The sequence below is a fragment of the Bufo gargarizans genome, chromosome 7 (assembly GCF_014858855.1).
Source record: "Bufo gargarizans isolate SCDJY-AF-19 chromosome 7, ASM1485885v1, whole genome shotgun sequence".
NCBI classification, from domain to species: Eukaryota; Metazoa; Chordata; class Amphibia; order Anura; family Bufonidae; genus Bufo; species Bufo gargarizans.
Window position 1 is genome coordinate 179,316,777 of NC_058086.1, and position 20,733 is coordinate 179,337,509.

At 41.8% G+C, this 20,733-nt stretch overlaps 1 protein-coding gene across 1 annotated transcript in view; it reads left to right on the plus strand.

Moving 5' to 3' along the window:
• The window catches only part of SNX7 (sorting nexin 7), a 106,009-nt gene that overhangs the window by 73,356 nt on the left and 11,920 nt on the right, over nt 1-20,733 (plus strand). Inside the window, exon 8 of the mRNA XM_044301486.1 lies at nt 4,295-4,447. Within this exon, the coding sequence (XP_044157421.1) occupies nt 4,295-4,447 (153 nt within the window). The remainder of the gene's footprint in view (nt 1-4,294; nt 4,448-20,733) is intronic.

Consider the following 20,733-nt stretch of genomic DNA (forward strand, 5'->3'; position numbering starts at 1 on the left):
GTTTCACACCTAGGCGTTTCTCAAACGCGCGTTTCTATGCGCGTTTTTGTCGCACGTTTTTATGCGCGTTTTTTTTATAGTGAATGCGCGTTTGACGCGCGTTTGGGTGATTGACAGCAGTGTTGTCCAAAGAGTCTATGGCCCAAACGCGCCAAAAAAAGCTCCTGTACTTGTTTGAGCGTCGGGCGTTTTACAGCGCGTTCAAACGCGCTGTAAAACGCGAAAATGTGAACCATCCCCATAGGGAAGCATTGGTTTTCATGTGTTGCGCGTTTTACACCGCGTAGGAACGCGCTGTAAAACGCTCAAGTGTGAACTTGGGGTAAGAGTGGTTACCATGGCTGCCGGGACGCTAAAGTCCTGGCAGCCATGGTAAAGTGTAGCGGGGAGCGGGGGAGCAGCATACTTGCCATCCGTGCGGCTCCCGGGGCGCTCCAGAGTGACGTCAGGGCGCCCCAGGCGCATGGATGACGTGATCGCATGGCACGTCATCCATGCGCATGGGGCACTCTGACGTCACTCTGGAGCGCCCCGGGAGCCGCACGGACTGTAAGTATACCGCTCCCCCGCTCCCCGCTCCTACTATGGCAACCAGGACTTTAATAGCGTCCTGGGTGTCATAGTAACACTGAAAGCATTTTGAAGACGGATCAGTCTTCAAATGCTTTCAGTACACTTTCGTTTTTCCGGATCCGGCATGTAATTCCGGCAAGTGGAGTACACGCCGGATCCGGACAACGCAAGTGTGAAAGAGGCCTTAGGGTACTTTCACACTTGCGTTGTTTGATTCCGGCAGGCAGTTCCTATGGAAAAATATGCCGGATCCGGTATTCAGGCAAGTCTTCCGTTTTTTTTTTTTTACAGCGTTCACTTGATTGGGTAGATCATGTGATGTTTTATAGAGGCAGTCGTTATGGACGCAGCAGTACTTAATGTCTATTTTGATGTATGCATTTAGTTATTTAAATTAAACATGGCTTAGTGAAGGGAAAGGGGCAGTTCTTATTTTTTTAAAACTAACTTTTTTTACCTTTTTTTTTTTTTTTTTTTTTTTTTTTTTGTCCCAGTATGGGACTTCAACTTTTGTTACTCTGATCGCAGGTTCAATGCAGTACAATACATTGTTCATTGTACTACATTGAAACTGTCAGTTTCGCATTGACGGTGTGCCTATGAGACCCAGCCTGGGGGGCTGGGCCTCATAGGCTTCCATACATGGCAGACCCCAAGGCCTTGGTGAGGCCTGGGGTTGCCAGGGCAGCCATTGGCCCCCTGTAACCGCTACATGGGGGGCCGATGGAGGGACAGAGGGAGCCCCCTCCCTCTGCGGACCTCATATATGCCGCGTCAACATTGATCACGGCATATAAGGGGTTAATCCACCGACACTGGTGTTTACAGCGATGCCGGTGGATACAACAGGGTCACTGCTAGGCCCCTGCATTGATCAGGCGTGCACAGCTCCTGCGTCAGTTTGCGGGAAGTCACTTCCCGCTGTGATGTACGATTACAGCAAATGTTGGGAAGGAGTTAACCAGAGAGTGTAAGGGTGCCCATCCATTTTGTGGTCAAGTTTCTGCAACCGATTTCTGATTACCATTTATTGCCATGGTTTCACTTTTTTCAGTTTGAGTTTATTATTCTTTGTAACGCAGCCTGTCACAGTGGTTTTTGTAGATTTTGTAATACAAAAGAGTCAGACATTTAAATTGAGGCATTAGATTATCGCCCACTCACCAGAAAATGCCAGGTTTGGACGGCAAATCTCTAAAGTGCATTTGATAAACCGACTTACCTCCAGTAATTCAGAATATCTGATAATATGACAACAAGTTTCTGTAGATGTCGACTTAAAGGGGTCGCCTCCTGTCATTGGCTGCTGCCCCCTCCCTATCCACACAACATCGTATATTTTCATCCGCGCACGGGGAGAAGTAGCGGCGGGCATGTGGCCTTCAAAAGCGACACAGGTGCTGGGGAGCGAGAGCCCGGCCATATGGGGGAGAGCGGCATTTCAGGTGTGGGATAACCCCTTTAACAGAATTTTGCAATATGCAGTACATAATATCTTACGGCTATTATACTGTACAAAATATGCCAATCCTGTGTTTCAGAATCAACACCATGTTCAATATTTGTAACTGGAACCTTGATGTTAAATTATCGCTTTGCAAACGTCTTTCCCTTTAGAGACCGCAAGTCTAAATTAAATCCGTGTCTTCAAATATGATCATTCAGGCTGTCCAATTACTAAACAATTGCAGATGCCAACATCGTGTGCAGAGTCTATTCTGTGCCAATTTCACTCTCCTATTCGGAAAACACAATCTGTGAGTAAATTTTGGGCCGTTTTCACCCAGGAGACATCCAATACCTCAGATTTTTTTTCATGTGTGTATTTGTAGACAACAGATGCAGATGGTCTTCATTGGGGGAGTGCATAGAAAGCTGATATTTAATTAGATAGCTGTGCTTGGAATGTAGTCACATCAGCTGGATCTTTTGTCTGTTTGTGTGTTTTTGTGTATACATACAGTACAGACCAAAAGTTTGGACACACCTTCTCATTTAAAGAGTTTTCTTTATTTTCATGACTATGAAAATTGTAGATTCACACTGAAGGCATCAAAACTATGAATTAACACGTGTGGAATTATATACATAACAAAAAAGTGTGAAACAACTGAAAATATGTCATATTCTAGGTTCTTCAAAGTAGCCACCTTTTGCTTTGATTACTGCTTTGCACACTGTTGGCATTCTCTTGATGAGCTTCAAGAGGTAGTCACCTGAAATGGTTTTCACTTCACAGGTGTGCCCTGTCAGGTTTAATAAGTGGGATTTCTTGCCTTATAAATGGGGTTGGGACCATCAGTTGCGTTGAGGAGAAGTCAGGTAGAATACAGCTAAGTAAAGAAAAACGAGTGGCCATCATTACTTTAAGAAATGAAGGTCAGTCAGTCAGCCGAAAAATTGGGAAAACTTTGAAAGTAAGGGCTATTTGACCATGATGGAGAGTGATGGGGTGCTGCGCCAGATGACCTGGCCTCCACAGTCACCGGACCTGAACCCAATCGAGATGGTTTGGGGTGAGCCGGACTGCAGAGTGAAGGCAAAAGGGCCAACAAGTGCTAAGCATCTCTGGGAACTCCTTCAAGACTGTTGGAAGACCATTTCAGGTGACTGCCTCTTGAAGCTCATCAAGAGAATGCCAAGAGTGTGCAAAGCAGTAATCAAAGCAAAAGGTGGCTACTTTGAAGAACCTAGAATGACATATTTTCAGTTGTTTCACACTTGTTTGTTATTTATATAATTCCACATGTGTTAATTCATAGTTTTGATGCCTTCATAGTCATGAAAATAAAGAAAACTCTTTGAATGAGAAGGCGTGTCCAAACTTTTGGTCTGTACTGTATATATTATTATTGTGGGGTTGGTCTCCCCTTTGCAGCTAAAATAGCCTCCACTCTTACGGGAAAGCTTTTCACAAGATTTTGGAGGGTGTCTATGGGAATGTTTGTGCATTCATCCAGAAGATTTTTGAATATTCATCCAGAAAAGCATTTGTGAGGTCAGACACTAAAGTTGGATGAGAGGCCTGGGTCGCAATTTCCATTCTAGTTAATCGCAAAGTTTTTCAGTTAGGTTAAGTTCTTTAGTTGTGTCAAGTTCTTCTACATGGAACAGAAAAGGATGTTCCCCAAACTGTCCCATGCTTGAATTCTACTCCCAGGGTTGTCATGTGTCTGCTGTCCCATCATGTCTTATAGCAGATCATGCAGCGCTAACCACACCCCTTTCTCTTACCCATGACCTTTCCTATGCATTACAAGGCTCCAATGCAGGACGTAAGCAACTGAATATCAAATCAGAGTTGCCACAGGATGCTAGACTATCGGACTGAATGAAACACCTGATCATGCAGTAATTAAATGGTGTGTCCCAATACAGTACTCCATATAATGTGTGTTTCGGACAATAAGACGCACTTTTTTCCTAAAAAAGCAGGGGTGCATGGCAGTGTGGATGTTAACAACCACTTCCTTTATGGAAGCAGTCATCAGTGTGTTTTACTCCTTTAGTTGCATTAGAACCGTGTTTCCCAACCAGTGTGCCTCCAGCTGTTGCAAAACTACAACTCCCAGCATGCCCGGACAGTTTTTGCTTGTGCGGGCATGCTGGGAGTTGTAGTTTTGCAACAGCTGGAGGCACACTGGTTGGGAAACTGCATTAGAAGATACGACTGTCTTTAGACAAGTTACTTGTATTTTATGAGTATATGCTCTATTTGCAGTTGAAGGATGAGATTGAAAAACTTGAAGATAAAGTAGAATGTTCCAATAATGCTTTGAAAGCTGACTGGGAGCGATGGAAAAAAAACATGCGGACTGACTTAAAAGATACGTTTATAAACATGGCCGACAGCAGGATCAACCATTATGAAGAGGTAATCTATAATCAGTGTTTTATTATGAGACCTAATTAATACATGTGCACAGTTTAATTAGCAGCCCCTTGAAGATCTCTTGCATCTTATTTTTGCGCTTTTACATTATGTCTCTCGTAAGTGGAATATAAGAAAATGCCAACCTCAGAAGATTAAGTGATGTGAACATGAATGATTATTTTATCTATCTTTCTATAGATGATTCCTTTCCCGTCTCTGTCCTCATATTAATGAATGGTTGTATTAAAAGGTTAGGCCAAGTAGTTCTCTACAAACTGTAATCTAGTATTTGCTCTATTGTTAGTGTTCTTTGACTATTGAATTTCACCCTTGTAGAAGTAGAATTCTTTTATATTTTATATTAGGGTGTAATAAGCCGTGTCTTAACAAATTTGTTTTTACTAACACTGCACAGAACTGCTTAATGGAAACTATTCAAGATTAATGACATGAAATTATGTATGCTACAAGTCGCCTCACGAAAAGATCTTTGTACTTAAAATCTGATCTTATTCTAAGAAGATGACATGCAAGTGCATTCGGAAACTCTTCAGACCCTTTCACTTTTTTCACTTTTTTTGTTGCAGCCTTGTGCTAAAATTTAAAATATATATATAGAGAGAATCGGACAGCACTCCAAGACTTGAAAAAAATAGAAATCTTTATTCACCCATGTGAAAAATAATTGCAACGTTTCAGCTCACAACTGAGCCTTTCTCAAGCAATGAAACACAAGACTGTGCATATCTTATACAGCTTTTTCAAAAATCAAACAACCAATGAATTTTACAAATCAAGACATGTGACTATTAAACATGTGAGAGTAGTTCACCTCATTAGATCATGTGAACAATTACTTATGCAAAGTACCATACTGCTGGATACACAGGGATGTGTCCATTAGTGTTGCATCCAGACTTGTAACATTTGAATAATGTATATAAAAAAGTGCATATGTGCATAGATAAAGTGCATAAAGATACAAAAAAGATAAATCATATATTGATGTTTAAAATCATACACCACGGAGACTGAGGGAAAACAGTGAAGGTTTGATCATGTACGACAAAACCGCATGTTCATGTGAATACTGGCCAAAAGCAGCACTGTTAACTAATACTGTCAATACCACAGAATGTCAAAGACAGACCTCCGCCTACATTGTGCGCTCGCAACTGCGCTCCAATACATCATCAGCAACCAGATTTCATAATATTGTCGTGTAGGAGCTATTGCATGCGCATAATGTGACATTATTTCAAGGCATCGTCTTTGTAGTAAGGCGCTTAACACTGTATATACTTAACTGTCAGGGCCCATCAGAGGGATCCATCCTCCCGGGTGGATCAACCCCTCCAAAGTTATGGTCAGGTAAGGGGGACACCACACGCAGATGTAGTGCACCCCGAACCGTCTCATTATAACGGTCCATAGACAGTGTAATGGGGATCTCCCATATAAATCACTTAATAGCAGAAATTGATTTTGACACAGCGTGGATACAGTAACAGAGGAAAAACTATCCAGTTAGATTTATACACATAGAACATCGCGAGCTGTCACATGTGTCCAGACTTCTGTGTTCACTGTTTCCGCATCAGTCTGCATGGTGTCTAAAAAACAATAAGAGAAAATTACTCATATGCTTGTGAATCTTATCTAAATTCCACCTTCACAACAGGGATCATATCAGAAAGCATAAAACGTGGGATATCAGGCAAACAGTCATCTAGAAACATCCAGGATTATATTCCACATTTAACCCTTTAGGTTTTAGGCTATCTAGAGTGTAGATCCACCACATTTCTTTATTTTTCAATATTTTTAATCGGTTGCCCCCTCTCCTGGGGGGGGGGGGGGGGGTACATGGTCTACAATCCAGCATATTAATTCACGTTCTGTATGTTTCTGCTCAGAAAAATGCTTCGGTACTGGTAAATCATGTCGTTTTTGGCGAATTGAAAATCTGTGGTTATTTAACCTGGTTTTCAAATCAGTGGAGGTTTCTCCCACATATAAAATTTTACATGGGCAGGTTAACACATAGATTACAAAATTAGAATTACACGTCAAATGAAAATTGATAGGATAAGTTTTACCAGTGGCAGGGTGTATAAAGCTGCGTCCCTTGCCTATGTATTTGCAATTTACGCAGCTTAAACATGGGAAGCTGCCCAATCCATATTTTGACAATTTCATTTGACGTGTTCGCTGCCTTGAACCACAATCCGCTCTCACCAATTGATCTTTCAGACTGCTAGCTCTCCGGTATGAGAACAGGGGAGGCAGTCTGAATTCTTGAATATCACTGAAGGTATTACCCAGTATACTCCAATGTTTTTTAATAATCTTGCTAATAGCTGCACTTTCCTCCGTATGAGTGGAGATAAAAGGAATCCGACGTTGGGGATTTTCTTCATCTTTCCTCACTAAGGTCAACTCTCTATCCATCTCCAAAGCCTTATGTTTGTGTGTATGTAGCAACATTGGCGGATAGCCCCTGTCTTCAAACTTCCTTGACATATCCTCAAGGGCCTCCGTCAAATTGCTATCCTCTGACGTTATCCTACGTACCCGCAAAAATTGCGAGTATGGTAAATGCCTAACCATATTTTTCGGATGATTGCTATCATACCTTAATATGGTTAGGCATTTACCATACTCGCAATTTTTGCGGGTACGTAGGATAACGTCAGAGGATAGCAATTTGACGGAGGCCCTTGAGGATATGTCAAGGAAGTTTGAAGACAGGGGCTATCCGCCAATGTTGCTACATACACACAAACATAAGGCTTTGGAGATGGATAGAGAGTTGACCTTAGTGAGGAAAGATGAAGAAAATCCCCAACGTCGGATTCCTTTTATCTCCACTCATACGGAGGAAAGTGCAGCTATTAGCAAGATTATTAAAAAACATTGGAGTATACTGGGTAATACCTTCAGTGATATTCAAGAATTCAGACTGCCTCCCCTGTTCTCATACCGGAGAGCTAGCAGTCTGAAAGATCAATTGGTGAGAGCGGATTGTGGTTCAAGGCAGCGAACACGTCAAATGAAATTGTCAAAATATGGATTGGGCAGCTTCCCATGTTTAAGCTGCGTAAATTGCAAATACATAGGCAAGGGACGCAGCTTTATACACCCTGCCACTGGTAAAACTTATCCTATCAATTTTCATTTGACGTGTAATTCTAATTTTGTAATCTATGTGTTAACCTGCCCATGTAAAATTTAATATGTGGGAGAAACCTCCACTGATTTGAAAACCAGGTTAAATAACCACAGATTTTCAATTCGCCAAAAACGACATGATTTACCAGTACCGAAGCATTTTTCTGAGCAGAAACATACAGAACGTGAATTAATATGCTGGATTGTAGACCATGTACCCCCCCCCAGGAGAGGGGGCAACCGATTAAAAATATTGAAAAATAAAGAAATGTGGTGGATCTACACTCTAGATAGCCTAAAACCTAAAGGGTTAAATGTGGAATATAATCCTGGATGTTTCTAGATGACTGTTTGCCTGATATCCCACGTTTTATGCTTTCTGATATGATCCCTGTTGTGAAGGTGGAATTTAGATAAGATTCACAAGCATATGAGTAATTTTCTCTTATTGTTTTTTAGACACCATGCAGACTGATGCGGAAACAGTGAACATACAAGTCTGGACACATGTGACAGCTCGCGATGTTCTATGTGTATAAATCTAACTGGATAGTTTTTCCTCTGTTACTGTATCCACGCTGTGTCAAAATCAATTTCTGCTATTAAGTGATTTATATGGGAGATCCCCATTACACTGTCTATGGACCGTTATAATGAGACGGTTCGGGGTGCACTACATCTGCGTGTGGTGTCCCCCTTACCTGACCATAACTTTGGAGGGGTTGATCCACCCGGGAGGATGGATCCCTCTCTGATGGGCCCTGACAGTTAAGTATATACAGTGTTAAGCGCCATACTACAAAGACGATGCCTTGAAATAATGTCACATTATGCGCATGCAATAGCTCCTACACGGCAATATTATGAAATCTGGTTGCCGATGATGTATTGGAGCGCAGTTGCGAGCGCGCAATGTAGGCGGAGGTCTGTCTTTGACATTCTGTGGTATTGACAGTATTAGTTAACAGTGCTGCTTTTGGCCAGTATTCACATGAACATGCGGTTTTGTCGAACATGATCAAACCTTCACTGTTTTCCCTCAGTCTCCGTGGTGTATGATTTTAAACATCAATATATGATTTATCTTTTTTGTATCTTTATGCACTTTATCTATGCACATATGCACTTTTTTATATACATTATTCAAATGTTACAAGTCTGGATGCAACACTAATGGACACATCCCTGTGTATCCAGCAGTATGGTACTTTGCATAAGTAATTGTTCACATGATCTAATGAGGTGAACTACTCTCACATGTTTAATAGTCACATGTCTTGATTTGTAAAATTCATTGGTTGTTTGATTTTTGAAAAAGCTGTATAAGATATGCACAGTCTTGTGTTTCATTGCTTGAGAAAGGCTCGATTGTGAGCTGAAACGTTGCAATTATTTTTCACATGGGTGAATAAAGATTTCTATTTTTTTCAAGTCTTGGAGTGCTGTCCGATTCTCTACATATATAAGAAGGTGAAAGCTCATTCCTTTGGACATAGCACCTGAGCCAACAGACTGGTGCCGCCAAATCTCTTTTTCTGCTATATATATATATATATATATATATATATATATATATATATATATATATATATATATATATATATATATATATATATATATATATATATATATATTTTCCCCCCATCAATCTGAACTCAATTTCTTTTTAAAATGTATTAAAAAAACGAAAAACTAAAATTTAGTCTGGACATAAGTATTCGAACCCTTTGCTATGACACTTGAAATTTAGCTCTGGGGGCCTCCCATTCCTCTTGATCATCTTTGAGATGTTTTTGCACCTTGATTAGAGTCAACCTGTGGTAAATGCAGTTAATTGGACCCCCCTGTCTATATAAGATCTTACAGCTGACAATACATATCAGAGTAAAAACCATGCCATGAGGAGGAAAGAACTGCCTGTGGAGCTCAGGGACTGGATTGTGTGGAAGCACAGATCTGTAGAAGGGTACAAAAGATTATCCTGTACTGGAAGTTCCCAAGAGCACAGTGGCCTCTTAAATGGAAAGTTTGGAACGACCAGGACTCTTTCTAGAGCTGGCCACCCTAGTAAGTAATCGCGGGAGTGCCTTTGTAAGATGAGACCAAGAAACCAATGGTCATTCTGGCTGAGGTCCAGAGATCTTGTGTGCAGGTGGGATAAACTTCCAAAAGTTCTACCATTTCTGCAGCTCTCCACTAATCTGGGCTTTATAGCAGATTGGCCATAAAAAGCCTTTCCTCAGTAAAAGACCCATGAAAGCTGCCTGGAGTTTGCAAAAAAATAAATAAAGAATCTCCTAAAGGACTCTGTGTTAAACAAGATTCTCTGGTCTAATGAAGCCAAGATTAAACTGATTGCACTCAGTCATAAGCATCCATTTCTGTTGTAAACTAGGCACTGCTCATAAGTGAGTGGGACAGAGAGACTGGTCAGAGTTGAAAGAAACCTGAATGGAGCAAAGTACAGAGATATAGTTTTAATGAAAACCTCAATCAGTGCTCTGGACCTTAGACTGGGCCAACAGTTCACCTTCCAACCAGACAGTGACCCTAAACACAAAGCCAAGACAACACAGGAGTGGCTTAGGGACAAATCTGTGAATGTCCTTGAGTGACCCACTCGGAGCTGTTACTTGAACCCAAACAAACACCTGGAGAGACCTGAAAATGGCTGTCCACCCATTGTCCCATCCAATCTGACAGCGTGAGAGGGTTTACAGAGAAGAATGGCAGAAAATCCTCAAATTCAGATGTGTAAACCTTGTAGCATTATGCCCAAGAATACTGGAAGCTGTAATCACTGCCAAAAGTGCTTCAAATAAGTTATGAGTAAATATTTTAGTTTTGCCTTTTCAATAAATTGGCTAAGATTTTGAACTTTCTGTTTTCACTTTCTTATTATCTCATGTATTTTTTATTTTTTTTAGCACAAGGCCTAACAACAAAACAAAATGTGAAAAAATAAATACAATGAAAGGGTCTGAATACTTTCCAAATGTAGTGTGAATGGATATAATGATGCCTCTCCTAAAGACCACCTCTTTCAGAACACTACCCCTTTAACTAGACAATATTTTCGGTTCCATGAACCATGCATACCATCTTCTTTAAGAGGACAAGCCCTCTAGAAGAATTGTGGGTAGTGTACGTAAAGAGGTTACATGTGTTTACCTAGTTGTTAAGGTTGGAAAAAGAATAAAGCCCATCAAGTCCAACCAATAATCCTGCTATAATATTGATCCAGGGGAGGGCAAAAAAACTCTTGAGAGAAAAAAAAATATCCTTCCCTAATCCAGATGTGGCAATTAGAATAAATCTTGGATCAATGTCCATCTTCCTTTAGAGGAAAGGATGAGCCAAAGGGAAAGCGTATGTAGAACTTGATTTCTGTACATTGTCATAAGCCTCAATGTTATGTTGAAATAAAAAGTCATTTAAACCTTTTTTGAAGCCATCTGCTGTATTTGCTGTGACCAGCTCCTGGAGGAGGAGATTCATAGCCCTTACTGTAGAGAATGCTCGTCGCCTCATATGACTATCTTTTTTTTTTTTCTTCTCCTGGCCTAGTGAGTTGCCCCTCCTTTTTTGAGGGGGTATAACACAAAATAGCTTCTCTCGATATTTTTTGTATGGTTTGAAAGCTCTTTTGTCCTTTATCTACTTCGAATGACCATAGAGAGACAGATATCTCACAATTGCGAGTCTTGAGATCTGCAGATTGCTGACCACGACTTTCACATGTTTTGATTGTCTGGTAACTGATATTAATGTAAATGTATGTTAGTGATCTTTATTAATAGTTCAGAGATCTCTGGGGTTCTTTGGCCTGCTTTTTCTGGTTAGTGACACAGATTGTGGTTATGACTCACCTCATCCTCTTTATTCATCAATATTTCTAGCACTGCATGCTGTCATAATGTCTATAGTTTTTGTACTGATGTGGGGCAACAAATGTGTCATGCGCTAGAAAAAACGACTTAGAAGAACCTACGAGGAAGTCGCGTTACTGAACCTCTGGTAAGTTAAAGTGGTTTTGAGTGTTTTGTACTGATGGCCAATCCTCAGGTGAGCTCTGCGGGTCCCTTGCAGATTACCAAGCACCGCATAGATTCACTTGAATAGGACTGAGCTGTGCCTGGGCATTGTGACTTGCCTATGAAGAGGCCATGGTGCTCACTGGGCTGCTGTGGCCTCCACAGCTGACCGGCCGGAGTTCTGGGAGTCGGAGGATAGTTCATCAGTATAAAACACATGGAAAACCCCTTTTAAGGGGTTATCTTGGTAAAGATAATGATGACCTATCCTCAGAATAAGCAATCGGTATCACATCAACGGGGGTCCGAGTCCTGGCACCCCCGCCAGGCAGCAGTTTCAGGTGGCTGCTGCACTCACTTGAGCTCTGGTGAGCACTATGGGCTCCCTGCAGCTTTACAAGCACAACGCCGTACATCGTATAGTGGTTGTGCTTGATATTGCAGCTCCTCCCCATTGACTTGAATAGGGCTGAGCTGCAACAAGGCTACGTGACTGATGTACGGTGACATCACTGGCCTAGGAGTAGGCTGCGGCATTCACTGAGCCCTTAGCCTCTTCTAGCAGGTGATCGGAAGAGGTCCCAGGTGCCGGACCTCCGCAGATCTGATACTCATGATCTGTCCAAAGGATGCGTCGTCAATATCTTTTGCAGGAAAACCCCTTTAAGCCTCCAATGTAGGCCTATAAGCCAAACTTCACAAACAAGAAGAGTTTTATACATAGCACTGTTTGTGCAGTCCAAAGTGTTTTATTAGTAGCAGGAGACACATGCACTCCGTGGTTTGGCATACCACCGATTTGTCTTCCCAGAGACCAATTTTGGATTTTCTTCATTTCATTAATGCAATACTATTTATGCAGAACTTATTCTACTTGAGCAAGATCAGACTGACGTTTTTGATTCCCAACTAAGGAAACCTTAAACATCCCGAAGCTCTGAACAGATGTGTACCTCAGTTTCTAATACTCACAGCTGGAGATGTAGCCAGGTGTCTCTAATAGTGAGGCCGCGGTGAACATGGCACAGCTAAAATAAAGCCGCTGAGAATTCTCCAGTGACGCCACTGGTCAAGTACTAATTAAAATGTAAAAGTCTGATTTTGTATATTACGCTCAGAATGTTTAATGAAAATCCCCATCGTTATGAGCTCTGCCCGTCTGTGCTTTACTTTCGTTCTTGCACCAGAAAACCTTTTTTAGACCTCCTAGAAATGGCAGAACCTAATTAGGAATAACATACAGTCTTAAATTAGCCAATTAGAGTGAATGGTGGTTGATTGGCAGAACTGGAAAGTGAACGCTTAGCCTAAGATTAACCTTTTCATTATTACCGTTTAGCATGTAATTGTGTTTCGTAATTTAAAAATGTAGCCGGTCGGAGATAATTCATGGTATATTTTATGAAGGCTCTCAGATAATCTATCATACATGCCAATATATAGGGTAGTTAATTACCTTTAGGACAGGTGCGCTTGAGCGAGCCTGGAGGATAGATAAAAGCTGTGGAGATTTACCAAATCTTTGTAATATACGTGCATTAAAAATGTAAACCTTAAAGTTGAGTTCAAAGGGGCTGTGGTTGCACAACGTATATTTACACTCTCATGCCCATACTGGATGTTCTGCAAAGAGTCACCAGCAGCCAGGGTCTGCCAAATCTCAGTTTTGTTCCAAACTTTCTTAATTTTTAATGCAAGTGTATTAAGTGTTATGGCAGAGGTCCGTGCCCAGTGCCGTTCCACATCTCCCACTGGTCGCAGCCACCGCATTCCTCGCCCATCCTGCTGCCTTCTTTCTCAGTGATTTCATCTCACTGTGGCATCTTGCCTTTCCTTCTTGGCCTCTGATGGCCTCTGCCTTCAGGGCAATGCAACACCTCTCAGATTGTGCGGGCTGTGGCCTACTTCTTCCCTGCCCTCCTCTTTGCACTCAAGAAAGCTCTTTCTGACTTTTAAAGGCCCAATGTGCACACCTTTGTCTTTCCCAGCCAATTCATGGCCACCGTGTGGTACTTAAGGCACCTTCCTCTAGGGTGGCTGCCTGAGCAATTGATTCTAGTAGTCTAGTGTCTTGCAAATATTGTGCTGTTATCTTGTTAGCCTGCCTTTGTACTTTCTTCAGCTGGATTTAACCATTCGCTTCCTGACACAACCTCAGCTTGTTCTCCCTACTTCCCCTGAGCTGCCTGCCCTGACTTCGGGCTATTTATTGGATTGTACAAACTCTGCCTGTCCCTGACTAGGGTTTTGCCTGACCCCTCAGTGTTTCACACTGGTGGGTCTTGACCGCCATAAGCCAGCAGTTTACTGAACAGAAACTACTCGAGGAGGTATCGGCCTGGTGTTTCCCTGCAGCGGAGTCCAGATCCCTGTACAGGGGTTAAAGGGTAAAGACTAAGTGTACCCTAACACTTGCAGCAGAGGATTCCGGCAGGCAGTTCTGTCGCCGGACGCAAACTGATGGCTTTTGTCACACGGATCGGGATGCGGATCCGTCTGACAAATGCATTGAAATACCAGATGGACTGAACTGATGCTTCCTGAACGGAATGCTCTTCATTCAGAAAGCATTAGGATAAAACTGATCAGTTTTTTCCGGTATTGAGCTCCTGTGACAGAACTCAATATCGGAAAACAAAAATGCTAGTGTGAAAGTACCCTAAGGTATTGCCAGCATAAAGCACTTAGAAATAACCCTAGTCCAAATCTGTTCAGCAGACACAGCAGCTTCTCATCCGCTTTGTAACAAAAGATTGCAGCAGTTCTCATGCGGGTTATAGCAGAATTGGAGAACCACGATAATATGTTTCAGCATGATACATCCTATGGAGCGGGTACCTCTTAGGTATATCTGCAGTCTTTCGATCCTGTAATTCTTTTATTCAAAGGGATTCCCCAATTAATTGGGCTAGAGAACAAACAATACCCTTATGGTAAACCTGATGTGTCACCTGTGGAGGTCTTCGCATGCCTCAGATTTCACACCAATGCACATAAAAAACAAAAATTGGCACCTGAATAAAATTGCACCATGCTCCATAACATGCAATATCACAGAGAGAGAGAGAGTCACCCCTAGAAAATGGAGAGTATCTCCATAATATAGCATCCAACAGAACATCCTACAACAATACATGGGGACTCGGTGCACAAGGTCCTGCACATGGCAGTAGCATGTCCATAAGAATCTATCCCAGTTGACCCAAGCTTCTCACTAGACCGAAGGAGTCCTACAACGATACATGGGGACTCGGTGCACAAGCTCCTGCACATGGCAGTAGCATGTCCATATGAATCTATCCCAGTTGACCCAAGCTTCTCACTAGACAGAAGGAGCCGAGGCACTATACTCCAATCTCAAGATAATTTTACCAAGGGTAATGAGCAGGAAGCATATTTATTTGGCTGATCATCGGCTCGTCTAAGCATCCCATAGATCAGCAGACAAACAACAAACGCGCATTTGTTAGCTGATCGGATGTTTTATGCAGCTGCAATAATAATCGCTTAGTTGTTATCACTTTGCCTCATGTGAGCAGAGGATGTGATGCCAAGAATATGCAAACTGTCTAAAGGCTGCTTGCCCCTTCCCCTGTACATTGCCCTACACAAAGGCCTTTTAAACGAGTTCCGATTGACTTGTTATATTTCAGTCTGCGTTCCTTATTGCCCTGCCTGCCTCTGCCTACGACTTCACCCTCCTGTATCTATTCTTTAAGCTTTTCCTAGTATTTGACAAAAATCAATTTTCAAGGCTTTGACTTAGATAAGACTATCACGTGGAAGCTCCACAATTCTACATTATATAGACAGTTGCGCTGCTTGCATTTTATTTTAATGGGACTCCATAGATACGTTCCCTATTGTGACAGGCAGATAATGAAATACCCCAATCTTTAGGTCTTCTCAGTCCAGTTGCCATCTTATTTTCGGTGTGGGCAATTGAAAAATGATTCAGCACGTTGTAGATGGTATTAAATTCGCATTTAATCTTCTGGATGTGCCTGATGTCATTTGTCTTTGTAATATGGCTGTCTGAAAGGTGCGCGATTTCATATCTTTGATTTTTTGCTAATGTTACATTTTTTTTATTTTTTTTATTTTTTTTTCTGGGCAGGCAGCCATCCCTTAATTCCAGATAGAAGATCAAGGTATCTAGTTTAGGAAGATGCATGCAATTTTTGTTAGGATGGGCTGTAGAATTTGTGCTTTGAGAAGTCCGATGAGATACAAGGTGGAGGCCTGGTTTTGCATTTATTTTTTATATGCATTGTAAAGGTCCATTCACACGTCCGCAAATGGGTCCGCAACACACCACGGACGTGTGAATGGAGCCTTAAGGGTGAAATCCGCCGCATAAATTGGCATACTGTGGATTCTAAATCTGTACCACAGGCCAGTGGTTACGTATGGATGAGGGAGATTAAAATCTTCTCCACGTTGCTGGATCTGCCTCACAAAAATCCCTGGCGATAAATTGGCACCGTTTACTTCCTGTGTGGGTGTACCTCTATTATACCATTTCTCTATTATTCCACCTGAAAATCTGTGAATAAATCGTTCACTGGATGTTTCTATGTTCTCCTTGTCAGTAGGAAGTGTTTACCCAAAAAGCTGCCGCTTCCTTTTTAAAGGGGTTTTCCAGTTTGCATCAACATCCTTTAAAAATGATCCTTTATGAAGGTCGCTGTAATTCTGTAATATATTTCTTGTACTTTTTTTTTTTTTTATTGCTCCTATCTCCTATTCTGGGCTGTGGTCACACTATGTCCATGCAGCCCTTTCTTATTTCCTGTGATGTCATGTCCATGGGTGGGGCAGTGATAGTGCTATGTCACTAGCTGGGTGGGAGGAACTGTAAACTAGCTGGGAATTGTTAGGGGCAGTGATAGGGCAGTGTCTATGTGACTAGCTGGGTGGGAGCAGCTATCAACTAGCTGGGCGTTGGCGTACTAAAGGTGTGGCAGGGAAAGGAGGAGTGCATCATGGGTTCAGTTAGATACAGCAACAGGAAGAAATGCTATATTCAGGATGGCAACAAACCTGAGGGATTTGTTTATAGGTCAATAGAGTCCTAATAGGAAAAATAGAAAGTATGGTGAAGATGTATGAGGGAAGCAACTACATGAGCATAGCCATTAAAAAGCATAGTAATCGTGGAAACCCCCTTTAACCTTTTTCCCGACATTTGGTATACATGTACATCATGATGCAGTGGGGGGGGGGTGGTGGAGCAGCAGGCTCAGGGCTGAGCTGACCATACACTGCGTGTTTCAACTGTGTTATATAACTGACACCCATCTGCAGTGGTCGGGATTGGAGATCTCTCTGATCCTTTCTGTTGGAACATTTATTGTAGATGTTAAATCCAATTTTTAAAAATGGTCCATTTATTAATTAAATAATTACTAAACAATAAATAAAATCAGGATAAAATTATTGCGTTATTTATATGGCATCGTGCACTTAAAAACTAAAATACATAATGCCGTGAGCACCTCACAACAATTCCCCACCTCTCCCCACAATAAAAAAAAAGAGTGATTAGAAGGTTCCCCCTGGAAAAAAGGCCCAACCTGCCCCATCGATTTGGAAAAAAAAAGCTATAGGTTTCAGAATATGGTGAATGTCAAACCAAACGGCAAAGGTGCAATTGCGTTTTTTTTTTTGCTCTTTTTTTATATTCCATCAGAGATAGAGAGAGAGAGAGAGATAGATAGATAGATATATATATATATATATATATATATATATATATATATATAGAGAGAGAGAGAGATCTCTATTATTATATATCTCTATTATTATATATTTTATTTTTGTTTCTCAGTATTTTATCAGATACATAAAATATACAGCATGTCTTGCAAAAAAAAAAAAAAAGCCCTTATATGGGGTCTTTTTGGAAGGCAGGGATGAAAAAACTGAAAAATGGGTGTGACAGACAGGCGTTAGAGGAGGAGGTAAGTTCTAGACTTGACTGCGGCGAATCAATGGATGTCGTGTATCTGGACTTCTCCAAAGCATTTGACACTGTACCACATAAAAGGTTAGTATATAAAATGAGAATGCTCGGACTGGGAGAAAACATCTGTATGTGGGTAAGTAACTGGCTCAGTGATAGAAAACAGAGGGTGGTTATTAACGGTACACACTCAGATTGGGTCACTGTCACTAGTGGGGTACCTCAGGGGTCAGTACTAGGCCCTATCCTCTTCAATATATTTATTAATGATCTTGTAGAAGGCTTGCATAGTAAAATATCAATTTTCGCAGATGACACTAAACTGTGTAAAGTAATTTACACTGAGGACAGTATACTACTACAGAGGGATCTGGATAGACTGGAGGCTTGGGCAGATAAGTGGCAGATGGGGTTTAACACTGATAAATGTAAAGTTATGCACATGGGAAGGAAAAATGCAAGTCAACCGTACATACTAAATGGTAAAACACTCGGTAACACTGACATGGAAAAGGATCTAGGAATTTTAATAAACAGCAAACTAAGCTGCAAAAACCAGTGTCAGGCAGCTGCTGCCAAGGCCAACAAGATAATGGGTTGCATCAGAAGGGGCATAGATTCCCGTGATAAGAACATAGTCCTACCACTTTACAAATCGCTAGTCAGACCACACATGGAGTACTGTGTACAGTTCTGGTCTCCTGTAAACAAGGCAGACATAGCAGAGCTGGAGAAGGTCCAGAGGAGGGCAACTAAAGTAATAACTGGAATGGGGCAACTACAGTACCCTGAAAGATTATCAAAATTAGGGTTATTCACTTTAGAAAAAAGACGACTGAGGGGAGATCTAATTAATATGTATAAATATATCAGGGGTCAGTACAGAGATCTCTCCCATCAGCTATTTATCCCCAGGACTGTGACTGTGACGAGGGGACATCCTCTGCGTCTGGAGGAAAGAAGGTTTGTGCACAAACATAGAAAAGGATTCTTTACGGTAAGAGCAGTGAGACTATGGAACTCTCTGCCTGAGGAGGTGGTGATGGTGAGTACAATAAAGGAATTCAAGAGGGCCCTGGACGTATTTCTGGAGTGTAATAATATTACAGGCTATAGCTACTAGAGAGGAGTCTTCCTCTGGATCAACTTGCGGGATAACAGGCCGAACTGGATGGACAAATGTCTTTTTTCGGCCTTATGTACTATGTTACTATGTTAGAGGAGCTGTCACCTGTCCGTTAGAGGAGCTGTCACCTGTCCTGACATGTCTGTTTCCAACAGGAATAATAAAGGAATGGTACAACAAAAAGTCATAAGAATAGATGCTCCAGAATTTTTATTACATGAGGAAAGCAAATAGTCACTAAAATAAACATGTCAGATGTTACAGGTCCTCTATTACGTAGAGAAGGTGAATACAAGCCACGCACTAATGTATTGTGATTCCTCATATTGCCTCCTTTGCTGGCTGGATAAATTTTTCTATCACATTATACACTGCTCGTTTCCAGGGGTTACGACCACCCTGCAATCCAGCAGCAGTGGCCCTACATACACACTATAGGAGAAAAGCGCCAGCCTAGACACACTCCCGTAGTCCCGGTCACCAGAGAGGTTTGCGCGTTTTCTTAGTGTGCAAGCACGACCATCGCTGCTGCATTGCAGGGTGGTCATAATTCCTGGAAAAGAACAGTGTATAATGTGATGGAAAAATAAATCAAACCAAGTAAGTGCCTTGTATTTACTTTGTCTACATGATAAATCCCATTTGCGGAAGTGAGAGAACCCCTTTTAAAGAGGATTTTCCCGCTCTCCTGAGAATATGTTCTTACAGGTGCACAGTTTAAAAATAAAAATTCTACAAACACCTTGGTCAATAAAACCACTGATTATTTAAGACTTCCCCAGCACATTTTCTTGACCATCCAGGCCAGATCCTTCATTTTACCCTAGACCACAGCAGCGCTCTTGATGATCCTTGACCTTAGCTAACGGAACCCAATAGTACTTACTGTTCTTCAGGAAAATCTGCAGCCGTGGTCCATGTTTCTACACCCCATCAATAGCATTGTACCTATAGTAAAGAAGTCACCAGAGCTGGTGAGAAGCCATCCTACTGGCACCAGCCTGTTTTTTCATTCTTATCTGATATGAGAAGATTGTGATATGGCATAGCCTTAAAGGGGTTGCCCACATTCAGAACTGAACCCGGACATATTTCCTTCTTCCCCCACTCAGCCCCTCTGACATTTCATGCTCCGATGCTCTCCCTTGCCCCGCGCTGAATTGCTTTCTCTGGAGGATCTGGTGATGTACCAAGCTTTCCATGGGTAAGGTAGGCAGAGGCTCCCACCTTGCAGTGAGCCTGGTGACGTCACCAGCACTAATGGGTGGGGTTTAGCGCTAAAGCCCACCCATCAGTGCTGGTGACGTCAATGGGAACACGGCTAGACGGAAGCCTCTGCCTAGCGGTGAGAATTGTAAACTAAAAAGCCCTTGCCCTGCACATATATATATAGATAGTACAGACCAAAAGTTTGGACACACCTTCTCATTCAAAGAGTTTTCTTTATTTTCATGACTATGAAAATTGTAGATTCACACTAAAGGCATCAAAACTATGAATTAACACATGTGGAATTATATACATAACAAAAAAGTGTGAAACAACTGAAAATATGTCATATTCTAGGTTCTTCAAAGTAGCCACCTTTTGCTTTGATTACTGCTTTACACACTCTTGACATTCTCTTGATGAGCTTCAAGAGGTAGTCACCTGAAATGGTCTTCCAACAGTCTTGAAGGAGTTCCCAGAGATGCTTAGCACTTGTTGGCCCTTTTGCCTTCACTCTGTGGTCCAGCTCACCCCAAACCATCTCGATTGGGTTCAGGTCCGGTGACTGTGGAGGCCAGGTCATCTGGCGCAGCACCCCATCACTCTCCTTCATAGTCAAATAGCCCTTACACAGCCTGGAGGTGTGTTTGGGATCATTGTCCTGTTGAAAAATAAATGATGGTCCAACTAAACGCAAACCGGATGGAATAGCATGCCGCTGCAAGATGCTGTGGTAGCCACGCTGGTTCAGTATGCCTTCAATTTTGAATAAATCCCCAAC